The sequence below is a fragment of the Oryzias latipes genome, chromosome 15 (assembly GCF_002234675.1).
Source record: "Oryzias latipes chromosome 15, ASM223467v1".
Taxonomy (NCBI): domain Eukaryota; kingdom Metazoa; phylum Chordata; class Actinopteri; order Beloniformes; family Adrianichthyidae; genus Oryzias; species Oryzias latipes.
In genome coordinates, this window is record NC_019873.2 from 15,833,400 (window position 1) to 15,851,656 (window position 18,257).

General features: G+C 39.5%; 1 protein-coding gene across 9 annotated transcripts in view; it reads right to left on the bottom strand.

Annotated features, from left to right (window-relative positions):
• Positions 1-18,257, bottom strand: part of ccdc88a (coiled-coil domain containing 88A) — a 45,680-nt gene that overhangs the window by 5,482 nt on the left and 21,941 nt on the right. For 6 of the 9 annotated variants that reach the window (XR_002874696.1, XM_023963111.1, XM_023963103.1 and 3 more), the window contains exons 7-33: positions 18,093-18,233; positions 17,299-17,471; positions 14,873-14,954; positions 14,326-14,484; positions 13,912-14,058; positions 13,690-13,834; positions 12,975-13,153; positions 11,917-12,054; positions 11,067-11,250; positions 10,843-10,973; positions 10,419-10,712; positions 9,919-10,101; positions 9,187-9,465; positions 8,884-9,008; positions 8,336-8,474; positions 7,756-7,932; positions 7,501-7,662; positions 6,573-6,850; positions 6,349-6,492; positions 5,837-6,023; positions 5,610-5,755; positions 5,379-5,471; positions 5,099-5,301; positions 4,873-4,920; positions 2,517-2,594; positions 928-1,164; positions 764-817 (exon numbers count right to left, since the gene is read on the bottom strand). Coding sequence is in view for 8 of the 9 variants with exons in the window: in XM_023963111.1 (XP_023818879.1) it covers positions 764-817; positions 928-1,164; positions 2,517-2,594; positions 4,873-4,920; positions 5,099-5,301; positions 5,379-5,471; positions 5,610-5,755; positions 5,837-6,023; positions 6,349-6,492; positions 6,573-6,850; positions 7,501-7,662; positions 7,756-7,932; positions 8,336-8,474; positions 8,884-9,008; positions 9,187-9,465; positions 9,919-10,101; positions 10,419-10,712; positions 10,843-10,973; positions 11,067-11,250; positions 11,917-12,054; positions 12,975-13,153; positions 13,690-13,834; positions 13,912-14,058; positions 14,326-14,484; positions 14,873-14,954; positions 17,299-17,471; positions 18,093-18,233 (4,306 nt within the window). In the remaining variant the exon portion in view is untranslated. The remainder of the gene's footprint in view (positions 1-763; positions 818-927; positions 1,165-2,516; positions 2,595-4,872; positions 4,921-5,098; positions 5,302-5,378; positions 5,472-5,609; positions 5,756-5,836; positions 6,024-6,348; positions 6,493-6,572; positions 6,851-7,500; positions 7,663-7,755; positions 7,933-8,335; positions 8,475-8,883; positions 9,009-9,186; positions 9,466-9,918; positions 10,102-10,418; positions 10,713-10,842; positions 10,974-11,066; positions 11,251-11,916; positions 12,055-12,974; positions 13,154-13,689; positions 13,835-13,911; positions 14,059-14,325; positions 14,485-14,872; positions 14,955-17,298; positions 17,472-18,092; positions 18,234-18,257) is intronic. The other 3 variants (XM_023963104.1, XM_023963105.1, XM_023963109.1) reach the window with 3 other exon arrangements.

The following is an 18,257-nucleotide window of genomic DNA, read 5'->3' on the forward strand; positions in this document are numbered from 1 at the left end:
AGTATATCCACATGTTGGCATGCTTATTAACCCATCACAACCTGGAGAATGTGCACAACCTTCATTACGAATCCTCAGAGGGTAAAATAAGTTTTTATTTCTTACGTCTGACAACACAAAACAGACAGAGTTCATTGATTTCTCATTTTTATAGCCCTAACATTACATCAACATTAGGAGTAATGTCTGCAGTTTGAGTGCAAATGGTAGCCATTATGGGCTACAACAGTAAAATGTCTACGGTATTTCATTTGTAAGTGCATTCTGGAAAATGATCACATGGGTTGGGGGTTCAGACACAGGACTTGAAGCTGTGTCTGTAAAACCACTTTAACTGAAAGCAAAGGGAAACACACTTGACACAATAAGGGGGTCATGAACAATCGTTTTTTTGTTGTTGTTCTTAAAAAGGAAGGAAAAAAATTGATTTGTAAACCAAAAGTACGGACTCCTCTCTGGTGTAAATGTGTGGCAATAACTGTTAAACAAATGGGTCAACTCCATTTGAGCAGCAGACCCAGGAAAAGCGCTGTAGATTATCTTCTTTGGATAAGATCCTAAAGTCTGAATTAGAGTCAGTCCTACTTTCAGTGGAGGCAGATTTATTTCCCCCCTAACTTCACTTAGATGGAAATAGATTAGTGGATCAAATCCGGTTTAAAGTAAAACTGCTGAAGACAGAACCTGGCTCTGCCTTCTAGTTTCTCCTTTCGGTCAAAGAAACTTCCCAACCCTCTGTCCCATGGGCACGTTAATGTCTTACCTTGACTTTTAGGATCATCTGAAGAACCAGCAACATCCTCGCAAGAGATATTACCTAAGGAAGTAAAGAACAAGCTGAACTGAACCCTAAAACACACACATTCACTGCCTCATGCTTACAATATTGTCCCTAAAGTTCTTGAATCACAAAAGCACCAATCTAACCTTTGACCTGAAGCCGGTTCTTGGCTCTGCTGCGTCCTGCAGTGGGCAGGGTCAGGGCAGCGCAGTCGATGGCGTTAGTTGAAAAGGCGAGCTCCTTCATGTGCTTCCCCCCTCTCCTGCTGCTGCTCACTACCCCAGCTTCTGTGGCTTCAGGCCCGTCCAGATTGTCGGTGCTGCCAGGCCACTGTGAACCTGGAGCACCTGCCACTGCCATCGTCTGGAGCAAGTCATTCATGGCTGGATGGGTTTAAAAAAACAAACAAACATACAAGTAGGAACAACATATAAGTTAGACAGCAAGTCTAAATAATATGAAGTTCAATATTTAAAGCTAGTTAAAAAAGAATTTATCTTATTTTTCATTAAGTAATTGGCTTTTCTTTAAGCATCAAAAATGTAAACATAGAATGTAGTTTCTTCTTCTATTTGGGTCAAAACTATAGGGATTTGTTTGGAATATAGTCAGTATGCTGTTTAAGCAGTTAGACGTTTACTAGTATCATGATGCAAATATTGACATATCATGCCATAAATTGATGATTCACACACGTTTATAATGTAATCTGAGAGTCAGAATTGGGATGAAAAACTTTTTTTAAACTAAGGGTCATTGGTTTCAATAGAAGACAGCATGAATCCATGTTTCTTTATGTTTATGTTCAATTCTAATCCTACCATGTTAATGTTGGAGCAGAAATAAAGACACTGTGAGACAAAAGCAATGAAAGAAGCAGGAGAGCATGCAGAGCTGCTCCGAGCAGCAGCAGTGAGCGAGGTGAGTCCATGTCAGCAGAATAAGATCTGAAATGCAGCACGCTGACAAAGCAAGACGGCAAGAGAAGAGACAGAACCAAGGCTCCATTTCAGGTCCTTCATGGTGCGTGAGAGAGAGAGTTACAAACAAGCCGATGGCTGTGGTTCCATTTTTTTTTGGCATGCTGCAAAAACAAAAGTGGAAGCAAACTGTTGCAGGCTTGTGAAAGACAGGACCACAGTGTCTCCTACCATCTCAGCTGAACAGCCAACCTGACAACTTCAAAAAGCCTTTCATTCATTCAAAAAGACAAAATGACCCCACAGATGACACCAAGCGGCACGCTGATTCATGTAGCGACAAAACAGTTTGCTTTGGATACAATGCAAAAAAACAAGACAACACAACACAAAAAAGAATACCATGACTCACATCCATGTCCCTTATACCTACATGTGATTGTTTTTAAATGTTTTATCAATACATTATGACAACGAAGTGAATTTCATTGGTGAAGGCTTATAGGTCTACAGGGAAGGGTGGAGCATAATGCGTTTGGCAGAGGAAGTGATGTAGGCGTGGTCTTTACTAGGAAAGAGTTGAGGAAAAGCAACTGATGTCACCAGGAGCAGCGTGGGGGAACAAAACAAGAGAAATCTACAAACTCTGACCAAACTGTTCAGTCACAGCAGCTGGGAAGGAAACCTGAGCTGCTCTGTTATCATCCCACAATGCTCCCGCCCTGACATCAGCGGCTTCGTCCTCCTTTGTTTCTCGCAGCACACCACAATAGGAGGGAGAGGAAGGCTAGCGTGACGGCTATCGGAGGTCTTACACATGGAGCGCCGGTAGATGGCCTTGACCTTGTCTTTGTCCTTGGATCTGTTCCTCATGAAAGGCAACCTTTTTATAGCTGTCAGAGTGCCGCCAGAGACAGACGGACAGTGAGACGGACAGGGGGAGGGAGAGTGACAGAGCAAGCCCAGGGGAGGTAGAGGAGTAGAAGAAAAAAAATAGAAAAAGAAGGACAGAACAGACGGATGTGGTTAACGTTAGCACATTTGGGGCCAGGGAAGACATGAGCAGAAAAAAGCTGAGTTCTGGACACTCAACTAAACAGACAATACAGACCGATGATCAGATCATTAACTAGGCTTTCCTAAAAACTGTACAGTAATAGGAATTCTATCTTTTATTAATATTCTATTAAAAATAAGGTAAGAAATATACTGAAAAACGGATATAAAATGTTGTTTAGTTAGAGGGAAGTTAAATGGCTTAAAGTCCCCATCATGTGTATTAAATTTTACAACTAAGATTAAAAAAATAATAAAATAAAAACCAATTTGTACATTTCTGTGCAAGTTTCTCAAATAAACAGGAAAGCCTCTGACTAACTAAGTGTAAATGCGGAAAAATACTGAAGAGATGAATATTATACAAAAACATGTCAACAAAAAGAGGAGAAAACAAAAACAAAAGCATGTTGCATGTTATGGGAACACACACTTTCACATTCTATCGGCACAACACTTTCCTTAGGGTAGCGGTTCTAAAATCTGTTTACCGCACCTAAAACTGGTTTCATAAATGACATACTACAAACGACATAACCATACATGAAGAAACCTAGATGAGACATGGACGACAAACCGTATTAAAGGGTGCAATAGGGAGGGAGGGGACCATAAAGAATAAACTGCAGCTAATGCTGCCATTAATTGACTGCTAGGAATGATTCGTGGTACATTTGCACGCCGACCTACTAAACTAAACTAAAAAAAAACTGCAATTCTAAGTACCCCATAAGAAGCTCTGAATGTGAAGAACCTGTTGTGTCAGGATTAAATCTGAGCCACAATGAATTGCACCATTTAATATCTATGATGCTATGGTAACTTATGTCTGTTTTACAGGTGAGCAGCACAGACCAACAGGTCAGTTCATAAGGGCCTCTAAGCTTTTGAAGGTATAACTCAAACAGATGTGGGGCTGAAATACAGCTGTAGAAGTTGATGTTTGAACCACACAGGGTGCTCTTGATTCACGTGATTATTAATTATTAAGCTGAACATAATAAATATCAATATCAAAAGAGAATGTGGTACCTAACCTTCAGTTAAACAATATCATACAGTTGAAAATAATGTTTGAGAATGACAAGAAAAAGGCAATGGAAGATAGACTGACCACTATAAACAAGGTCCCAACTGAATCAGAGGACAAGTTTCTGAGAGTTAACATCTGCGGGAGCCAAATACAGGAGAAAGCTTCAAGCACAGCTCAACTGTGAGCTTTGTTAGCAGATCTCAGATTGAGCTTTGAAGAGAAGGCTCCAGCCTACAGTTCTCTGGTAGAAATACACCTAGAGTTATCAATTATGATAACAGATAGAGCAAAATGATGGTAATCGGTTTAATCTGCAGTCAGAGGGGTTTATAACCAAAATAAGCTTAAAGCACAAAATCTAGCTGCTGTTCAGAGGCCGAGTTAATTGCATTTACACGTAACCTATAATTTTTTTAAAGAAATCTTCAAGTTTATGTTTAATGGTAAAAAAGGATTGCCAGTGCACCATAATGATAGAAAATGCTGTCTGATCTGGCTTTCTTGTATTCTTAATTCAGGTAAATTTTGCTGCGGCAGGAGGATCTTTTCGACTAAGGGTGTATTTTATTTTGAAGGGCTGCTGTCAAAAATAATATTAAAATCATAAAACTATTATAACTCAAGTATTGTAAATCTTTGAAAGCTATAGTCTGTAAAAAAAAAAACAGACCAAATGGCTCTTTTAGAATTAAAGGTTGCAGACAGCCGACTTAGGTCTAAAACTTGATTCCCACATTTCTTTTTCCAACATTTTAGAGTGCATTAAGACATTACTCTACACACTTGCCAGCTGGAATTGAAAACACTGGACTGTTGTAAAACTTTGGACCTGTTGTGTACTTTCACTGACACCAGTGATTTGCTTATTTAGCAATTCTTTGAACACAAATACGACAGCAGGAATCAAGTGCACCCATTCTGTTCAAGGCGATATTTCACCAGTCAACCTTGTTTTTCTGCGCAGCTCAGCTGTAACCTCTATGACTGTCGAGTGACACAGACAATGGACTCACGAAAACATGCCCCCAGAGACATGACAGTCGGATCATAAGCCCCGCCCTCCCTCCCAATCCGCAGCATACCATTGGAGGAACCCTGCCCTTGGGCATGGGACTGCTGCCCTCTCCTCCCTTTTTTGCAGAGAGATAAAGAAGCAAATGAGCAGTTAGGAAGGAAAAGCCTCATGTCAACATTCAGATATACTGTACAAACCCACTAAAGCAGGACAGTTTGACAGCCTGGATGTTTCAAGGGTGCAGAGGAGCCTTTTAATCAGCCTTTTAAACAAAAGCTGCAGTTGGTACTCACTGATGCTACTTTTCTGTTTCAGAGTGTCATCCAGCGAGTTGGAGCCAGAGCCGATAGATGAGCTGTCCTGGCTGTCTATGGGAAGCGTCAGGAAACCGTCACCGCATTCTGAGTGAGATGGAGTCAGCGTGAGGGAACGCATCCTCTCCCGACTCTTCGGCTTTATTAGCTTTTTCATCTTCAGAGTGATCCAGTTACCACGCCTACAAGAAAAATCATGTCATCTCAAACACTGTGTTGACACGTTTCTGTTTGTTTTTCATTTGGAACCCTCAGTTACCTGCGTGGTGGTGAAGGGTCATAAAATTTGTATTGGTCCATGATCTTCTCTTCTAGCTTCTCCTTTTGCCTCCTCAGCTCATTTAATTTGTCGCTAAAAAAATTCAGAGAGGAAATCAAAATCTTAGTATTTGTGTTTCTTCGCCTGAAACCAAAATCTCTCTTGTGATGCATTTAGACAGTTTTTTTTGTTAAAACAGATTCAAAAAAAAAAGTTTTGCTCTGGATTTACATGTATTGTCTTTGCTCAACATGGAACAGGTCCTTGCTCTCCATCGTTTGTTCCAGAAGTGTGCGATTCTGTAACATGAGGGTCTGGATTTGGTCCAACAGATGGCGGTTTTCTTCCTCCAAGTTTCCTTTGAGTTGGCTTAGTAACTAAAATCAGAAAAAAAAGATTGTTTTAGAGGCTGGAAAAAAAATTCATGGAAACATGAAAGAAAATGATGCTCTACTCACTTCACACTGGTTTGTGAGCTTGGTGGAGGTGATGTCCAGCTGCTGGTACTGCTCCTTCAGTTTAGAGAACTCAGCTTCCAGCTTGGTTTGCTCCAGTTTGGCACTGTTCAGCTGGCTTTTTATGCTCTTATGATCCAGCTGAAGATTCTCATTGTCCTTCAACAGCTGACGATAGCTTGAATTCAATCTGAAAAGAGGGACATTTTATCAAATGACAGCAGGATCATTTATTTTTAGATTTAGATTTTCCTCCTGTGCACAAAAAGAGAAAATCTCTAGATTTGAGGATTGTCCTAGCCAAAGACAGGATACTTTCTAGTAAAGGAAAAATAGAATTGTCTTGATGTTGAGGAGTTCTTTAATTTCACAGATGCCATAAGATTTGGCATTAAAGCATGTGTAGGTGGCTCATACACAACAACTTAAGGGACTGTGGGGGTTTTTCATCATGCAAAAGAAAACAGTGCCTATGATTTGTTCACAAAAAGCATTTTGACATAGTTTCCCCTGACCTTTCATTCTCCTCTTTAAGCATTTTGTACTGGTCAGCTGTGGCCTCGTGACTCTCTTTTTCAAGAGCCATTTTATCCTGTTGTCCTCTCAGGTTTTTCTCCAGCTCCTCCAGATCCCCCTTTCTCTGCAAAAGCTGTTTGTACCTGAACACAAACATGCATCAAAACATGTTTTTGACTCAAATAGGATTAAATAAAAGGATTCCCCCTGAGGCAGGACTTACTTGTCTTCTAAGTCCCTGTGTTGTTGCTCCAGGCTCTTGTGCGAGGTCTTCAGGCCACCATGCTTCCCAATTAGAGCTTCATATTCAGCTGCCTGCCTTTCGTGGAGTGCTGCCAACTTCTCGTGATCTCGGAGCAGCAGCTCATAAGTAGCTCTCAGCTCCTCTTTGTCTTTAAGTGCTCCATCTCGCTCTCCCTCCACGCCGCTTTGCTGGCTCTGCAGCTGGGCATTCTGGGCCATGAGAGCTGCACCCTGCGAGCTTAGCGTGGAGTTCTCCACCTACAAAGAAGAACAGACAAGGCAGAAAAGATGAAGGCTTTAGAAAACTAAAACAAATGTAGTTTTCCTTTTTAAATATTAGTAGAGAAAAGAAAAGTAGTTGCAGTTTAGGTCAGCAGGGGGCACTGTTGACCTAAACTGCACAGTTCATTTTTTCTCTCGGTGTGACATTTCCTCTATAAACATGGCAGGAAAATTATTCTTTTCATGTTCTTCTTAAAGTCACAGTAAATTCCCAGACTCAAATCCCTCTTCAGTCATAAATAGTGTGTTTGCTCACACCTTGACACAAAAAACACACACACACAGTCCACATGATGATGCATTTTCTGTGTCTACAAAGGTTTATCCCTGCAGCACACACATAAATAGCTGCACACAGCTCATTTTTACAAAGACAGCAACATACACATTGAACATAGAGCTATATTAGCTGCTACTATGTGGTTACTGTAAACTGCTGAACTTAAGAAGAACTGGAAGACAAAGGCAAACTCCAATGAACAACAAAAGGCTTGTTATTAATATTTAAAAGCTGCTTCTGACCTAAGAATGCAATCATCATATGCTTTATAAATCTGTTTGTGCATACTGAAGTCTTTCAGAAAGTGGTCATACACTGCTACCTGGAGGTAATGAGATTTCTTTACCTGCAGCTTCGCATTCTGGGTCTGTAGAATTGTGTTGTTCTCTTGTAAAGAGGCAGTCTGTCTCTGCAGGGCGACTATCTGAGCTTGCAGGTTGGAGCTCTGAGTTTCCAGTTGTTTGAGCTGGCTCCTCAAAGCCACTTTCTCAGCCTGCAGAGTTGCATTCTAGAGAGAAAAAATAAACGTTTGATAAAAAACAGTCACAAGTGAGATGGAGAAACCCACAGAAGGCATATCAAATAGGCAATATAAACTTACATTCCTCTCCACCTCAATGAGTCTGTCTTTCACTTTCAGCAGCTCTCTGGTGGCTTCATGGCTCTCTTTCGCCCATTTATTGTCAGTTTGTGGGTCTTTGCCTCCTTTAGGGGGGGAGCTGTGAACCATCCTCTCCTCCTCTTCCCTCTGACGCAACGCCTCATAGTTTTTCTTTACCTTGGATGAGACAAGAGCGAAATGAACTCCGAAGTTTGACGATTCCTCAGTAAATTATGATCAACGTAAGCATTATGTAAATCAAAAGAGCAGATAATAGCATAAAGGTATTTATAGAAAAAAAGTTTAATCAAAGGAAGTATTTCTAAACAAAGGTTCATGCGTCTAACTGTACATTTTGTAATGTTTGGATTGCCATCCCATTCAGTTGTTCAGACTTCTGCTGATTCACGAATAGATGACTGAATAATGTATCAGACCGGGAAATTGTTACTAGAATTTTTGTTTTTACTGCAGGAAGGGAATGAAATCATCCACTAAAATCCACACAGTTACAGATTTGAGTCAAGATGCATTTGTTTTGATGCCTGTAGGAAACTGGGTGTTTTGCTGTTTGACTAACTGTTTTCAGTTCCTGCCGCAGTTGCTGGTTGAGGTTGGAGGACTCTTGCAGTCTGGCCTCCAGAGAGGCGATTTTCTCCTCTTTAATCTCCAAAGATGATTTCAGAGTTGACTCCAGTTTACTTTCCAACAACTTAAACCTAAGATAAAAGGCAAAAAATACTTGGATAAAAAGATCACAACAAGAATATCCCAAAAATCATATAAAAGGTTGCTTTTCATGCCGTAGCCTTGCTCATTTATGAAATGTGATCAACTTCAGGAGGAGTTTATCACTCAAGCACCAAGGGCTATTTATTAAACATACTACACTTCTACAATAATCCGAAAAATCAGTTGTACAAAAAAAACAAGATCACTCCTGTTTATCTTGCACCAAAGTCTGCACCAGTGTCTGAAAACAAGCCCAAAATAGACAATCTTTGACATCCTAAATTTTTAGATCACTTTTACTTATGTAGCTCTCAAATAGGAAACAGATTTATGATAAAATAAATAAATAAACATAAATAAACATAGTAGCAATTGTAGTTTTGTAATAAGAGATACCTGTCATCTGAGCTCTCGTCATCAAGCAGCCTATCTTTGGTTAGCCCAATCTTCTCCAACTCGTGCGTCAGTTTCTCTAAATCATTATTAATCTGTTGAGTGCGAAGCTTCTCACTGACAAGCTCCTAAACACACAATCAGTTTTGAACACTTCAAATGTAATAATCCACAAAGACAATTTTTTAAAGAAATAGTTAATCCAAAGTAAATTCAAACAATATTGTTAGTAAAGTTGTGATTGTTACTGTTCACATGAATGTGCATTACTTAAAAAAAAAAAAAAAACATAAATAAAGAGCATACTTCTCTGAGAGTCATCAGTGTCTTCTTATCAATATTGGTCAGTTTGACCAGCTCCTTGTTCTCTTTCTCCAGCTCTTTGACTCTTGTGCAGGAGTCCTTGAAGAAAATCATCTCCTTGCCCATGGTTCGATTCTCTTTTTCAAGAGAGGAGATTCTGTGGTTGCAGTCTTCCAACTTGGAATCCCGGATCTCAGCCTGCTGCCTCAGCCGCTTGTTCTCCTTCTCCAGAAGCTTTTTGTCTTTCTCCAGCTGGGAGCTTTCCTGTTCCAGATTCTTGTTCTGGGGAAGGACGGCATGTAATGAAGCACAGATGGGTAAAACAGCATCGGATGGGATTACTTATGGTCTAAATGGCTTGTACATGGATGTTTGGCTAAAGTGAGCAAGGTTTAAATCAAAAGCCAAAAAACCCCAAAATAATCTGGGATAATCCATCTCTGCAGGGAAAAATTGGCTGTAAAATCATCAAAATGAAGTTAAACTGATTTGCCACTTCTGCTAACACTTCTTAAATATTATCTTCTTAACTTTTTCTTTTGTTTAAGATTTGTTTTTAAATGATCATCAAAGCAGTTTTTAGTCTGTCTCAACTTTAATTACTAAACTGCTCTCATTATCCTCACAATAAAACCATTCAGAAGAAAAAAACAACACAAGTTGTCAAGCAAAACTACATGTTTCCGTAAGGCAGAAGAATAAGACATTTTTTTCCTTTTCTGAACGTAAACTTACCTCTTGTTCGAGCTGCTCAAGTCGTTTGCTGGAGATCTTGAGTTCCTCCAGGTTTCGCTGGAGCGTCTGATTCTCCGTTTCCACGTCTTGCAGTTCAGCCTCCAGCTGCTGGATCTTCTTGCTGCTGTTCTCTAGAGCTTTCTGCAGGCGCTGGTTCTCCGTATCTAGGCCCTGGTAGCTCACCTGGGAGGAGAACAGCCAGATTAGAAAATAAAGTTCTCCATGGTCTACTTGTGCTGGTCCCTAGTGGCCCCATATTCCAGAAGCAGTTTAGTGCTACCTCAGTGGAAATATTTCTAAATGGAAATTTTTCACAATGTTTAGTAGAGAAAATAAACCCTTATTTTGGTAAGCATAACCCAGGAAGACCACAGCATCTCTTTAGACGTATGAATTAGACACACTTTATTTTTAGGCCCCTTTTTGTTATTTACACAGCTGTATTTAAGCAGGTCTGAGGACTCCGTCAGCAAAAGCACCTCTTGTCTGGCTTGGCTTACCTCTAACCTCTCAGTCTTCTTAGAAGAGGCTTTGAGCAGCTCCAAGTTGCGCTTCAGCTGGCTCTTCTCGCTTTCCAGCTCCCTGTTCTCGGCTTCAAGCTGAGCAGCTTTGGCCCCCGCTGACCGCAGGCTCTCAGCTGAGCGCCGGAGCTCCAGGTTTTCCTGTTCCAACTGAGAGTTTTCCTTTTCCAGAGCCTCTAGCTGGAAAGCTACGTTCTTCAGAGCATCCAGTTTCTTTTTGAGACGGCGGCCCTCAGCTTCTAGTTCAGTGTTCTCCTTCTCCAAAGATGATACCTACAAGTACCGGTAATCATCTTCAAGCCAAATAATTTAGACTGCTGAATGATTATATTATAAACTTTTTTTTAATTACTGTCACACATCTAATGACAAAAACAGGAAAAAGAAATATTAAAAACCAGACCTTTTCACAGGTGATTCCAAGGCTGGCAACTTTTTTTAGAAGGCTCTCGTTGTCCCTCTCCAGTTTCTGGATCTGAATCTCCAGCTCCTCTGCTCTTTCACCTTTGTCTTTCATCATTTCAAGATCCTTACCTGCATAAAAAAATGTCTTAGTCTCACAAAACAAAAAAACTGTTTTTGAATTATTGCTGAAAGTATTCCTCAGACAGACTAGATATCACTCACGTAGCTGCTTCCTTTCAAACTCTATTTTATTCAGTTTGGCTGTCGTCTCGCAGATTGACTCATGAAGAACTCGATTTTCTTTCTCAACATCCTTGACCCGGGCCTCCGCTCCGACCTGGGAGCGCTGACGCAGGGATGACATAGTCTGGCTCAGGTGCTTGTTTTCCTGCTCCAAACCCTTCAGCTGGAGAGCAGACAGCAGAGGTTTAAATCATCACCTGAAGCTGTGTTTAAACAAGCAGCTGCGTGTTGAAGGAAACTGATTCACGTGACTACTTGTACTTCATAACACGCACAATGAAAGAGAGCAGAAGGGATTTTTTTTAGATCAGCTTCATAACAATAAACCAGGAGGTTATCTCAGATCTCCATGCGGTGACAACCAGCCTGATGGCAACTCCTGAAGTAATCCGAGAGGGCAGATCTGTTTTCTTTCTCTCTCAAGCTCATCAAAGCCGGATTTAACAAATCAGATGGTTAGACTAATCAAAGGTGTCAGATTTGGGTCTAACAGCTACAAAGTCTCCACAGACACAAAGTGAGCGGCTGCCTCTGGGCCACAGACTGCTTCACAGTCAATAAAACATTAATGACAGCAAACACTAGATAATACGCTGAGCCAAAAGCAAATCAATAACAAGACTTTTCTCAGTTAAACTCAAACTTCAATAAATTACACTGAGCTTTGAGTACAAATGTTTGTATATAATCAGTTATGAAAAAATGAATTTTGGATCATCGTGGAGGGTGTCCTATATTTGGCAAATACTTTTTAAAAAGTACTGATATAATGAGCATAACTTTGATAATCTATGAATTACAATTTCTGAATAAATAGGTGTGTTTGTACCTGTCTCTCAGAGTTTTCTCTTAGAGTTTCTAGAGTCTTCTCTAGTAAAGCTTTCTCCTTCATCAGGTCCATGCTGAGCGTCTCTGCGCTCCGGAGAGACTCTCTATCTGCCATCAGCTCACTCTCCAGTCGCTCCAGCTGTAAACAAAAAAAATAGATAATTTTAAAATAAAGTGAAAAATAAATGAATAAATAAAATAAATAAATTAAAATAAAATGATCAAAATTATAACAGAATTATAACTGTGGAACAGTTGTTTATTTTATTATTAAAGTTGGGAATTGTTTCCTCCAGTTGCAGAAGGCTCAAAGAACCTTAGATGAACTTGCAGAGTCATCTATTTTTCACGGTTTTACAATCTTATAGAAGGAATCAAATTTTAATACAAAAACAGAACCCGTTTCATTATTAAGTCTGCAGGAAATAAAATCTAGATATTTTCAGGATTTAATGAGATCGTTTCTATGCCACGAGTTTCCAGTTAGCTTTCATTCTCTAATTTGCTTCAGCTTGAGTTCAAGTCACTGAGAAATAAATTCCCCACTCTTTGTTGGTGACAAAAACTTCGATTTATTTTGCTCAGGGAACACAGGAGAGTCTTATGTCTCTGAAAATAGCTGGGAGACTTTCTTAGCGAGGGGCGTTTGAGTGTCGAAGACAGGAAAAGAGAAGACAGTGCAGGGGTGACTGGATTTACAGCTTTGCTTTTATCCTCCTATCCCCCTCTCTGTCCTCCCTCTCCTTTCTCCTCTTTTATTGCTGTAGTCAGCGTGAGACAAAGTCTACTGCTAAGAACAGGGAGGATGCAACAAAATACTGGTTCAAAGATTATTACATTTCACACTTTTAGATGCATTTTACTACAGAATTATTGAGTTTATTTATAAATAAACTCAATGAATTTGTAAATTCCAATAGGTATTTCTATATGCCAAGTTAAAGGCAACAAAACCACAGCTTTCATAATAAGCACATTTTATTATCCCATACACCTTATCTCTATAAAAAAAAAGCTGCCAAGACCTGCACAAAGAAACATCTAATCTCAATTTCTTACTTTCTGGTTTAGTTTCTGGTTCTCTTGGTTGACTTTGGCCAGCTTTGATATGGTTTCTGCACTGCCTGCTCCTCTGAGCTCCTCCACAGTCTTCAGTAAAGCCTGATTGTCTTTCTCCAGTTTCAAGAGTCGACTTGAGGTCAGATCCTTCACCTCTTCTCCTAGAGACTTCTGTGGGACTGTGTGAATGTTAACATGTTAGAAAATAATAGATCATTTAGGTAACAGAAGACAATTAAATATTAATACAATATTTCCACCAAACAAAACCCAACAATAAAAAAGAGCATAAGTAATGAGTCCTTTGGTCAAACTCTACATGTCTTACAGCTTGTAAAGCCCCTTTTAACAAACAGCCACCCACACAAAGTCCTTATCCAAATCCTAATTAGTTAAACCTCTTAACACTCCTATGATCCAAACCTACAGCTTAGGTACAGCTTCAGGAGCCACAGAATATTAATTACAGTAGAGGCCTTAGTCAGGTGGAAAGAAAGCACACTGAAGCTGGCAAATCCAGATGGATCCAAGTGGGACCATGCCAAGAATTAGAGACACAGACCAAACCCGAGTCTGCCAGCCATCTGTGGCTTCTAACCTGACCCATTGAGGTGACTGTCAGCTGTTTGACACATTCATTCTAAAAGTTTTTTTCACAGCTTTTTCCCCAATTCTCTGTGTTTATTTTAATCAAACCCCGGGATCGGCAGCTCACCCTCAGTCAGCTCTGGTGTCTTTGACAGTTGCTCTAGCTCCCAGCCCAGGTGCAGGGACTCATCCATGCTCTGTTTCTGGGCCATCTCCAACACAAGATTCTCTTCCAACAGCTCCTCCATACGCTTACGGTCCAGGTCACGCTCCTGAACACAAACAAGTAGATTTTCCAATAATAAACAAAGGCTGAGACAGCAAAGATTCCAATAATCTTCTACCTTACCATCTCCATGTCGTGAATCTTTGATTTAAGCTGCAGATTCTCTTTCTCTAAGAGATGAAGTTTGTCAGACCGGGTTCTGCAACCATCTAGCTGCTCTTCTAGCATGGTCTTGGTCTCAAGCAATATTTGGTTATCCTCCTTTAGCTCCTATTGAAACCCCAATGTTAAAATGAAAAGGCGGTATTAAAAAAGATCATTTCAAGTATCCCCTCTTGGGTAATCTGATTCGATTTAATGTTTAGAATTAGACTTTTTATGTTTTGAATACAGATTTCAGTCAACAGTTTTCACAGTTGACCGTGTCCTTTGTTTCAGTCATATGCTGCTGTTTTATGTTCTCAATATGACCATTAAAACAATGTTGATAAGATTTAAGTTGAATGTGCTTTACAATCAGTTCATACAGTTTTTTACCTCCACTCTGGCCTTGAAGAACTCAATGTCATGGAGTCTCTCCTTATACCGGCAAAGATCGCTCTCCAGTTTGTCGACTCGTATGGCTTTTTCTCTGAGTGCATCCAGCTCATCTCGGTATGCCCGAGCCGACCGCGCGTCTGATAACAGCTGATAGTTCTGCACATATGAAAAACAGCAGAGATACAGAACATTATGTGGACATGTCACTGCGTTTGAGCTTTTAAATGACAATCTTTGAACAACAATGAACCAACTTTCCTGAACAAACTCCAAATGCACACGTGGTCTGTTTTTAATATTCTTACTTTATGCAGTCTGTTTACAGCAGTCTGCCACAGAAATTGCTGCTCGCTTTAAATCAAAAGCCATGTGAGGCTGTTGCTAAAAATAGGACTAATAGCTTGTAATGAGCTAAGTCGCTTGCCATCTCATTAAAGTCAGGCACAGTTGCAGGAACAAAGTCACTGGAAAAATAGGAGGAGAAAGTGGAAGACAGTGGATTGTTGAATGTTTGTGTGAAGGCAACTATAATTTGTGGTCTCACATCCTGCTGGAGTCTCTTAAGTTCCACTTCAACGTTCTCCAACTCCTGTCTGGTGTCCAGAAGCTGCTCACTCTTTTCCTCCCTGAAAAACATTGTTTGAACACTGTAAGCATCCCTGATAATAAGCTTTTAAATTATTAAGGAGATTAGATATGATAAACAGAACACTGTTTTATAAAGTCTAAACTTTTTAAAGTCTTTTGTACTTTGCTGTTTGGAGATGAGTGTTTCAGGTTGATTCTAATGATGCATTTAGCATTAAAACATTGACGTTTGAGTAAGGAAACACATTTCAAAGGTAAAAAATACACCTTTTTGTAATGACTGCTAAATACGCGCCAACCAAGCCTTTGTTCTCACACCACACAACAAAAACAAAACAACAAATGACAAATCTTGTGACTTAATAAAAAGGTTATCATATGCAAATGTGGCCTTGAGGTCATAACTGTTCACATGCTATAACCGTTTAATATTTTACATCTAATGATCATTTCCAAAACCCATTCTGACATTTTAATAATATAGTCACAAAAGTTTTCATCTCCCAAATTTCTTTCAGTTAAAAAAAAAACTTTATTGAAAATGTTTAAAATACAGAACTGCTCCTCATTTAGTTTGATTTCTTGTGTTCTAACCAAACACAAATGGTAATGACATTGCTGACATTGCTAAAATGTTGTGTACGTTAATGTTTCAAATACAGTTTGTAGTATAAAAGGAGAATGTCACAAAGAGTTGAAAGTAAACAACATTCCTGAGATGCTTCCCAGTGTTTGCATGAAATTCCTTCACTTAACATCAGATGGTTTATTTAATCACAGATCTTCTGAGGGTTTTGCTGCATCTCAAGAGAGACAGAATTTGTTTTCTTCTCCTCTCTACAATCCCCCTCCCATTTACTTTCGTAATAATTGCATAAATTAAACATTAATTCTGTGACTTCTTCTCTTCTTTAGTGTTTTTTTCTAAACCATTTCATCACTTGTGCCAAAAGAAAAAATACACACAAATAATCAAGTGCAACTCTTAGCTTCTTAGATGGTTTTGCTGTTTCCATTTGTAAAAATGTACCAAATCTTTTCAAGTTGCAATGTTTATATTTCTTTTTTTTTTTTTACATAAATGTCTTTGCCTATTGCAAAGTTCAACTCAGTTCAATTTTTCTGATTCCTTACAACACTATAGAGAAAAATTGGAAGCTTAGCTCAGATGAGATGAGCGTTTATAGGTTTACCAAATAATTTAAAGACCATATTTAAGATTATGATAATGGTAATATATTTATAATGTTGCTTTTTTGCAATAACAAAACAGGGACATTGGCATAGGTAGCTTATGTATGGCATGCAACAAATTAAAGTCACAAGTACCGGTTCTTAAATAGGGGCACCAACAAGCACTCTATTGTTAAGAGTGGAATATATCCCCCTGATGTTCTTCACTTCAGACCCATTCACACAAAAGAGGTCACAGACAGATGGTGGCAGACTCACAGATCTCAGATCTGTGATCTGCATCGACAGTGAGATTCTGTGCATGCTCCTGTAGTCACAACAAACACCACCCACTCTGTGTATGACTCCAGAAAACAGTCATAAGAGCAGGCTGCAATGACAAAGACATCTTTGAAGGTTTTCTACTTTGTTGTAGCTTTGTCACCTTTTGAAAGAAGCACAACAGAATGAAGTGGACAATGCTTTGCTGGAGTCAGCTGACTGGGACGTTTTAGTCTTGGTCAGAAGGCTATGATTTGGTGTTGGTTTTTATTTGGCCCTTTCATACTTGTTTAGGCAAAAGCGCGACTTCTAAACAGTCCTGCAAAAAAACACTTTTACAACTTTACAAATTAGTTAGTTTTGATGATTAAGCAAGAGAAGAATACTTTCCCTTTAAATATTTCGTTATTTTTGTATGAGGTTTTACAGAAACAACAAGAGACTGAAGGATTCCAAAACACAGTTCTAATGATCAGTTAAGGAACGTCACACGCTTCTTTGAAGCCTGGGACTGAGAGTTTGCTTCTCAGATCACATGAGAAGGTAAAACATTAGCAAAGTTGGAATGTCAGTGTTAATTTGTGCTTACAGATGTTTTTAATCATTATATCAGCTCTTTACTTATTCCTTAATTTTCCAAACTAAAATTCACCAAGAGTGAGTTCTAATTAAACCAGTTTTTATTGACAAAAATTCTTCTTTTCTGCATTTCTTTCTCTGACATTTTCCTGTTTTCTCCTTTAATTTGATTTTTACACAAGTTAAATCTTCACACTGTTCCTGATTGGTTGATAGTAACTAATGATTCCCTGTACAATTTGAGAAAATTTCAATGTTTTTACAATATTGTAATTAAATTTCAAATCTTGAACATTTTGCTTTCTGTTTTTAAATAGGTGCAGCTCTACCAGTGGCTGTGGCACTTACAGTTCCTGCCGTAGGCGTCTGATTTTAGCCTTGGCGTCGGCCAGTTCCACTGAAAGATGCTGTCGACTTTCTGTTCTTCTGATACTCGGGGAGTCTCCAGGAGACTGGGACGTGCAAGAGGCCAGTGGGGATAGCTGTACACAGTCCCTCTCCTGGGTTAATTCCACAATGGTCTGGAGGGAAGGAAACAAAACGAAGGCCAGATGAAGTTTTGCAGAGATGAAACACAACAGTTAAATTTGTGATCCTTCAAAAACTGGGACTCAAACTTAACAGCAAAGAGAAGCTCTACAAGTGCAGACAAACCACTACCAGCTCCCATAAAGCTGTATGCAGAGATAAAAGGTACACAAAAACCCACACACTGCCTATTCTTATCTGGTACCCTCGACAGGAAATAGGATTTTAATTGAGAGCGGCTGTGGAGCTCAGTGATAATCTGGAGGCTATTAGAATACTCCACATTCACACATCAACGGACCACCACACACAATCACACAAAGTAATTCTACTTTATCAGTAATGAAGATCTTCACCCCATGGGTTTGAAATTCCATAAATGACGCATATAGTCAAAGTAAAACACACGCATAAACACAAACTCCTCCATCCATGACAGTTAACAGTTTCAACCATTCCTTCCTGTGGCAGCTCTTTTGTGGTCAAAGGAAAAATTTCCACATAACTATGCCAGAACAGCCTTTGATTTTCATCAGCAAATGCACAAAAGGGAAAGAAAGAAAGAAAGAAAGTTAACTTAAAAAAAAAAAAGTCCAATGAAGTCATTGCGTTACCTCCAGCTGTGTGTCCCTTTCATCCACCAGCCGTTTGAGGTGGAAAGCCAAGTTTCTGGAGAGATTGTCCAAGTCTTCAGGGGGAACGTTTCCGTTTTCCAACCACTGGAGGTCCATCACATTCTCCTGGTTATGAGTCACCTGAGAATCAACATGATTACATTT